At 32.3% G+C, this 8,943-nt stretch overlaps 1 protein-coding gene across 1 annotated transcript; it reads left to right on the top strand.

Annotated features, from left to right (window-relative positions):
• Positions 1 to 942: 942 nt before the first annotated feature.
• On the top strand, positions 943 to 8,202 carry LOC135959791 (uncharacterized). Its single transcript, XM_065510863.1, has 4 exons — positions 943 to 1,221; positions 1,324 to 2,116; positions 4,567 to 5,988; positions 6,054 to 8,202. The coding sequence occupies exons 1-4, from the start codon at positions 1,168 to 1,170 to the stop codon at positions 7,667 to 7,669; spliced, it is 3,885 nt and encodes a 1,294-aa protein (XP_065366935.1). The 5' UTR covers positions 943 to 1,167; the 3' UTR covers positions 7,670 to 8,202.
• The last annotated feature ends 741 nt before the right edge of the window (positions 8,203 to 8,943 follow it).

The following is an 8,943-nucleotide window of genomic DNA, read 5'->3' as shown; positions in this document are numbered from 1 at the left end:
TCCTAATGGAGGTATGCCTAGGTGAGGACATGCTAAAACCGTTTTCAAAGATTTTGAACACCCTCAAAATTTTTAGTTATTTTGATACAAGTGTTTTAGGGTAGGTAGTACTTCAATACCTCTAATTCAGACATTTTAAACCCGATTTCAAAATTTTAAAAAATAATCTAAGAAATTGTTTAAGTTATTTAAAAAGTTAAATTTTTTTTTTATTTTTTTCGTAATTTTTCAAATTCAACAATAGTGATTTTAATTTTTTTCTATGAAAACCAATTTTTTTGCACAGTGCTTTAAAGACAATTTTATATAGACAAAAAGGAGATATTACTGATATTAAAACCATGTTTTATTAAGAACTTTTATTTATACATTGATATAAATTTTTATAAGCTTCCATATCAAAATAAACAATGAAAAGCGACTCAAATCAAAAAAGATCGTAACAAAAGCAATACTTATAACTTACAAATGTATCAATAAATGCATGTAATTTTGAACCGTAATAAGATTTCTTTCCCAACACGTTAAAAAAATAAAAATTGAACCAAAACTGACTGAGTTACAGATCGATAAGTTGAAAAACATCACTGTAAACGGTTTTTTCAGAACAACTTCTGAATTTTTTGACACAATTTGTAATGTACTCAGCAAGTGCTATAACCCACGCTAGGTCATTTTCCATGTTTTTTTCCATTGTTCTCTGATCATTTAGTGGTGTCCCGTTTTGGAAATTTCAAAAGGTGGCAAGTCTAGGTAACGGCATATTTGATTATTTCGGTTATGGTATTTTAATGGAGAAGGTATTTACACTTATTTCGGTAACGGTATTTTAGCGGTAATGCTAAATATGATTTGTAATTATCCAACAAGTGGCAGCACTGGTCGGAGCTTGACATGACACTTTTGATGGAGCAAAAAGACTTTCAGCTGTTCGGGTTGTGTGTGTGTGTTTGGAAAATCTTTTGTGTTATTTGTTTCAAATTTTCTATTTAATTCCATGAGAAACAATACGTTTTAAAATGTTTAAAATTAATAACAATTAAATTTGTCTTTGTAATAAATGATCAATGTTGTAAAGTCCACGAATCAATAATCTAAAGAACAGCTAAAACTTGAATCCTTGAAGAAAACGGCTGCAAAAGACTTGTACAGTCTGGCCTCGACAAAATGTCCAACAGCATATTTGCCCATACAAGAGAGGCAGTACGTGTAAAAGTGAAGGTAATTGAAGTGAAATTGTAAACCTAGTTATTGATAGCAATGCTACCACATCAAGGTTATTGACTTGTTTTGATTGTTTCTATTGAAATAATTTCGTAACAGAAATGTGAACCCAACCTACCACCAGAATGGCGAAAATTTAGCGTAGATCCACAAATCACTTCACTGGAAGTTTTGTACTCCCTATTGGCTAAAGCATTCGATATCAAGTCAGACTTTTCCATTAAATATAAAGCGTATGATCCAGCTGGTAATGAGATTTACTTGGCCGTCTTGTCGGACTGGGATCTCGATGCAGCATTTTTAAGGATTCACAATATTTCTATACAGACCTCAACTGAACCATGTCTAATGCTGCAAATTGATATTAAACCATTCACGGAGGTTAAAGAATGGGATCCTGATGTGGTAAACAGTCCCTCAGCGGCTTTGATTGTGACGAACAGTGCCGGTGCTACACCCACTGGCTCAACAGCCCGTGAATTGATATCTCCCTTACAACAATCATTGGGAGTTTCCCAAAAGTATGTGCAACAAATGCAAACTAAATTACCTGGTATCATTATGAATCAAATGGAGAAAACGTTCTCAATGGTACAAAAGGCATTCAATTTGAATGAGGAGACAATGGCAGCATTGCCGCCAAGACCGCCTCTCGCCGACAATGAGTTTCGCATGTTTCTCGATGCTTTGGGACAGATACAACGTTGCGATGAGTTGCGTAAAGTAATATTTTTTGGTGGTATAGATCCCAGTCTGCGACGGGTAGTTTGGAAACATATTCTCAATGTTTATCCGAATGTAATGAATGGTCATCAACGTATGGATTATATGCGTCGTAAATCGGAGCAATATTATAAATTGCGTGAAACTTGGAAGACGGCTATAAAACAAGGTGAGTAATTGGAACATAATTTAGTCGTATTGTTATTAAAACAAATTTATATACTACAGAAAAACCTATTATTGAACTAGGTATTGAACTGATTTCAATTATTTCATAATTGAATCAAGTAATCATGTGCTCAAAAACTAAATTTTCTAATATTTTTTACTGAATTTTGAGTTTTGTATTTGATAATTTTCGTTATTGGTTGAACTTTAATAAAAAAAAATATTCAATATACAATTTTCGTAATTGAAAACACATTTTAGTAATTAGAAGTTAATTTAGTCGTATTGTTATTAAAACAAATTTATATACTATGTACGTAGCATTCATTATGGAACCCAATGAGCACAAAATCATAGGGTAACATTGAGACGATACGAAATTGTCAAAAACCTAACTCTTGTAACAATAAAATACATGCTATTGAAAATTTATTTAAAAAAAAGCTTTTTGTTTTAAAGTTTTATGTACATTTAGTTTTTTTTTTAATTTTTTGAAATTTCTTTTTTTAAAACAAAAGTTTTAATTTAAAATAAAGTCGACTTTAACAAAAATTAACTTTAAAATGTCTTTCATAATTAGGGTGTTCGTTTTTAATTTGTTAATTATGCATATTTAAAACAAAACGGAAGTAAGATATAAATAGTATTTTTCTAATATTTTTATAATTAAAAATTTTGTTAGAATTTGAAATACAAAAGTTTTTTTTATTGGTAATAACTTGTATCTTTTTCATTTCTATATTTTAATATTTGTTAAGGTCCAATGATAATTGGCATAATCTACTTAAAGAAAAAATTATAGTATCTATAATCGACTTATCTTCATCGAATTTTCGTTAACTTAAGGCAGCTTAGTTTCCATATATTTGAATTAAATAAACTTTTAGTAAAAAATACGTAAAAAATTAAAAGAAAATTTCAAAATTGTATGTTATTAGGCCAACTTCTTAAAATTTTGGATACATTAAAAAAAACATAAGGTAGCTTGAGCCAGTTGGGCATTGACAGTTTACCACTAATATAAAACTAAACAATTATTCAACAAATGTTCAGAATATTAAGATTCATCGAAAACTTCGTGTTGAAAAATTGTAACGAAGATATTAAGAAATCATTGAAAACAATATACATGGATATCGATAGTCGAAACAATGGATGAGCAAGGATCAAACATAGAAATTGTCACGGCATTCTGAGTCCCAATGATAAAACTGCAACAAAATGTTTTTTTAATTACTGCAGTCTTAAATAGAACAAATTATTCCACTATTGTAAGGCTTTTTGATAATTCTGTTTAAATTTTGGAAGAAATTTTTTAATAACAAATTACACATGCTCTCCATAGAGTTTTTGAAACATAATTCAAATGCTAAAAAAGTGGCTTTTACAGCTTTATGTAGAATAAAAACGTATTGAAAAATTTATATGGAACATCCTCTCCCTACTGATCCTATAAATATTATGCTACTAATTACTAAAAAATTTTGAAAGTATTAGACATTTTAAAATATGAGAAAAATCAATTAATTGTCTAAGAAATTTCAAAACTTAAGTAAACTCATCGTAATCTATTGCTAAATATAATAAAATTAATTGAACCAATTTATTTTCATGTAGTGCCCAAGTCACCAAAATCGAAATTTAATGCTAAAATAATCAATTTTAATTTATGAGCTCAATATTTATTTTACTTCTCATATATTTTATTAATAAAACTTTGAAATCAAACAGTAACCAACTATTTTTAAGTGCATATTTTTATATTTTAAGAGCATATTTTTCATTTTTAAGTGCATATTTTATGCGCATAAAACACTCATAACAATTAATGACGTTGTTTGTCAAAACAAAGTTGTCGGAACAAAAGCACTAATAATTTTGTCATAATGAAGCAATAATACTAATAAATGGAGACTATACCTGATATTTTTTATCTTGACAACCATTTTGACGTTTTGCATGACAAAAATGTCAATCTATAGATAGGGTAAAAATCAGAATCTGACAAATATTTCTGTCAAAAAAATAAAAATCAAAGTCTGACAAATTTTCCCCTATGGTTTCTTGGGGAAAATTTCTTAGAATTCCGTAGAATGCGTTTCTGCTATACGATTTTTCGTGAAAAAAATCGATTGTACTTAAAAAACATGCCTCATGTAAAACAAAAACAAATTTTTAAAATTTTCAAAAGAGCAATAAAATAAATTATTCCGAGAATTTAAAAATTCCTTTTGTAACTATTGTTATATCATAAAATTATTAGGTTAATGCTAAAAAAACTTATGAGAGACAATGTGTATCTGTAAACTAATAGATTTTATTGTCTATTTAAAGAAACGATACCAATTTAAATGAAAGCATTCGATTATATTCACTGTAACTTTTTATAAAATTAATTAATCGTAAAATATGTACATATGAATTTAATCTTGTAATTCTTCAATTTCTTAGGATATGTAGCTGGCGAATTGGCATATGTAACGAGCATGGTTAAGAAGGATGTCTTGCGTACTGATCGTTTACATCCATTCTATGCTGGCAGTGATGACAATCAGAATATAGCAGCGCTTTTCAATATACTCACAACTTATGCTCTTAATCATCCATCCGTCAGCTACTGTCAGGGCATGTCTGATATTGCATCGCCTTTGCTGGTCACCATGAACGACGAAGCTCAGGCGTACATATGTTTTTGTGCTATTATGAGTCGAGTGCGTGGAAACTTTATGCTTGATGGTATTGCAATGACACAGAAATTTGCACATCTCACAGAAGCTTTAAGTTATTATGACGCTGAATTTTGGGATTATTTAAAGGCACAGCAAGCAGATGATTTACTATTTTGCTATCGATGGCTATTACTGGAGCTAAAGCGGGAATTTCCATTTGAGGATGCTTTGCGAATGTTGGAAGTACAATGGAGTTCTCTCAAATATGAGACAAATATTGCTGGTGATCGTGAGGAATTGAAATTATTTGAAAAAGAGTTTGTTCCAAACAAGGATACTGCAGTGTCAACTGGTGTATCAGGTGGTATTCCAACGCCCTCGAGCGTTGTGTGTGCCAATGGCGCAACGCCCATTAGCCCTTCGTTCTTAATGGCAAAGCCAAGAGAAAATGCTTACACAAAGGTATGTGCTTTAAGGCGTCAAAGTTCATCGGCTTCACTAAATTCGCTAAGTTCTTCGTTGAGTACTAGTGCAAATCATGTGGGTTGCGGAGGTGTTCTAAATTCCAAATTGGATGGGACAAAACGTCTTAATCAAAGTTTGGATGACAATATAACACGCCACGCTACACGACGTCAACGTAGAGCTTCTTCAAAAGCACATCAATCCCTAGATGAAACGAAAATGCTGCAACTACTAGAAGGTAGAGTAGAAAATGCAGTTGGTTCTATTAATAATGATCATACTGATGACGATGATGACGTTTTTTCTGATGCAAATCATTTCAACTTTCACGATACCAACCCATTCAAGGATAATGATGAAGATCACTTAACGAATGCAAATCAAGAAAAGCAAATTCCTAAAGCATTCCTAAGCAGTTCATCTTCTTCGCTACACGGTGATGATACAACATCGTCTACAGCCACAGGATATGGTAATGGTGGAGGTAGTAGTGCCGATATCGATGGCAGCATTGACAGCAGTAGTGAAGGTAACAGTCCTGACAACAAAAATAACCAAATGCCCAAAGGAATCGCAAAGTTACAAAACAAAAATATTCTATCCAACTATAACTCTGTAAGTAATATAATTGCAAAACAACTAGCGACGAATGTTAGCGAAGGAGTTAAGCGGGTAAGCAACACAGGCGGCGGACATTTCAGAGATCTCAAAGAGAAAATAGCGGCCACAAGTAGAAAAGGTAATCTAACATTTATTTGGAATTTAATATTAAAAATTTCATCTCTTCTTATTTACTTTTAATAGGTCTAAGTCTAGACGAATGCAACGAAAAATCCCAACAAAAGCTGGTAAAAAATTTCAATGAATTCCTTAATTTTGCTTCATTAAACAAAAGTCGTGTGGCTAATGCCGAAAAAATTAGTGCCACCATATTAACTGCTGATGGTATATCAAGAGCGGCAACTAAATCTAAAACGCCTTCTCCAACACACAATCAAGTCTCTCCAATACAAACTCTACACCCTCTGGTACAATTAACGAAAGGTAGTTTTGCTTCTTCGGTAGATTCGGATTCGTCATCGTTGCCCGATACAACAAATAACACCTGGAGCTGTTCAACAGCAGCCACAGCAATACAGCAAGCAAATAATTTAAGTAGTAATAGTTTACAACTGGAGTTCAATTCTCAACTCTCCTCACTTACGCACACCCCAGAACGTACACCAGTTGCAGAACGCCAAAGAGATCATTCTACGCCAAATGCAACCAGCAAACATCAAGATCAAGGAGATTCTAGTACCACGCCAGATGACAGCCAAGACTTGGATTACTATCCCATGACAACAGCCATCACCCGTGAACTGCGTTTGGAAGCCGAAAATTTAGACCGTCAATTATTTGGAGATTTAATTGCAATGACGGATGAGGAGGATGGTAAGAAGGATTCTACGGGTAGTGAAATTGAATACGAAAAACTGGGTAAAGATTCACTTGACATGGTGGAAGATTTAAAGGAAAATGAAATAATTACATGTCCCGAAGTCAGTGAACTCATGATGAGACGACGTCAACGTGATAGAAAGATGGCGGCCAAAACTGAAGAATCCAACTCCAAACACTTACTGAATGGAGAGATTGATAGTAATTTGAATATACGTGATGACAACATTGAACGTGAAGAGCAAACGAAAAACAATGTGGTGGATGTTTTGAAATTAAATCCATTTTTGGATGAAACTCTGCTGAGGAACGAAATATTATCGACAACAGAGAAGACCAGTGGTGTTGGTAGTAGTAGTAGTTGCAGCAATTTATATAATATAGCTACAAATTCAACATCCCTGCCGGAAGTATTGGTGCCAATATCATCAACAGATACTCCAGACGCAACAGCAATAGATGAAATGGCAACAACAGCTGCCGAAGAAGAAGTTACTTTTTCGACAAAAGCCGCACAATTCTCCAATACCAGCACGAACACTTCCACACCCCGGCTACCACCTCCATCAGAATTTGGTGGAGGCAATCCCTTTTTAATGTTCTTATGTCTCACTCTCCTGTTGCAGCATCGTAATACCATTATGAAAAGTAACATGGATTACAATGAAATTGCAATGCATTTTGACAAAATGGTGCGCAAACACGATGTAACCAGAGTTTTAAATCAAGCCAGACGCATGTATATCGATTATTTGAAAAATCAAACCACATACAATCCTCAACAAAAACAACAGCAGCCAAAGCAGGAACAACAAACAACTAGCCCATGTAATTCAACAAATGATGTTAATCGAAATGCCACCGCATCCACCACTCAACATCAAAAACATTCCAAAAACAATTATCATCATCCTCTCAGTACATCCTCTGCCACGAATTCATCCACCTCACCATCATTATTTTTTACCAAGTCATCATAAGACATTCCAGGTGGAATTGTTATGAATGACCAAAAATAAAAACACCAAAGATTTTTTGAAAATTTAAAAAGCCTGTGTGTTTTTCAATCTAACTTTTGAGATTAAACAACAACTTATTTTGATTTTATATTCTAATAACAATTACGAATTTTTCATTTACATGTGTACTTAAAATTGAGGTATTCCTTTCAGATTGTTTCTATATACGTATATATATATTTAATTAGTTTAGTATTGTAATATTTGTGTTCGTTTTTAAACGTTTTGTATCTCATTTTAATGTATTCCTCTATTAAATATAAAAACAACAAATATATGTATAAGATTAAGCTATAATTCTTTAACTTAATACTGATTCTTAAACACTCAATAAAAACATTTAATGGCAGCAACTAAGCAAAAAGAGAACAAAAAGAAAAATCTCCATGAGAATTCCTCCTCACTTACTTTATATAAGAATTTATTATAAAATGTATGTGTAAATTATGTAAAACGGAAATTCTAATTCAAAATAAAATTTAAGATGAAATTCATTATATACACGAATACTATAAATTAGTGAGTAAGTAAAGTGTAAAAAAAACTCCTCAACAAACCTTATTTCAATTCAAATTCGCTTTTAAAAATCAATAATAAATTTAATTATTTAACTAAAACTTTATAACATATTTTTTGTAATTCATAGCTATCTTCTAATAATTTCTAAATTGTGGTTTTAGTCAAAAATACTTAAGGGTTAGGTTAGGAAGGGTTGTTTACAAACACATATACACATTCACTCGTAAACCCTTAGGGTCCATTGTGAGTCCCTTCCTGAATAAGAAAATTGAGGAATGATAGCGATAATAGGAATAAAAAATGGTAATTTTCCCCCCATATTGACGTTCGCTATTACCAATTCCGAGGCCGGCCTCATGCTGCTTGCATGATTTCATTGATAATGGGAAGAAATTTTCACTTAACCAGAATTACGACTTCATTCGCGTATGCTAATATCTACGACATTTTCCCTCAAATGTTATCAGAATGACATTGACCGCAAATAACTAGTTTGTGATGCTGATGTTGATTCGCAAACAATGCATCAGGCATTTCTATGATGCTTCCTTTTCAGAACTCAAGACATTTGCAGTATTGCCAACTTTTGCATTTTAGAACGTACTGCGCATCAGATGCTGCACAGTGATGCATTTCCGTATTAGTGATAAAACCCTCCTTCAGATATTACCCTGGGAAATAATTCTCGCTTTCGTAATCGAAATAAATTTCGAATG

This window comes from Calliphora vicina, chromosome 5 (genome assembly GCF_958450345.1).
Source record: "Calliphora vicina chromosome 5, idCalVici1.1, whole genome shotgun sequence".
In the NCBI taxonomy this organism is placed as follows: Eukaryota; Metazoa; Arthropoda; class Insecta; order Diptera; family Calliphoridae; genus Calliphora; species Calliphora vicina.
Note: the sequence above shows the minus strand (reverse complement) of the source record. Positions and strands in the feature narration are given on the sequence as shown.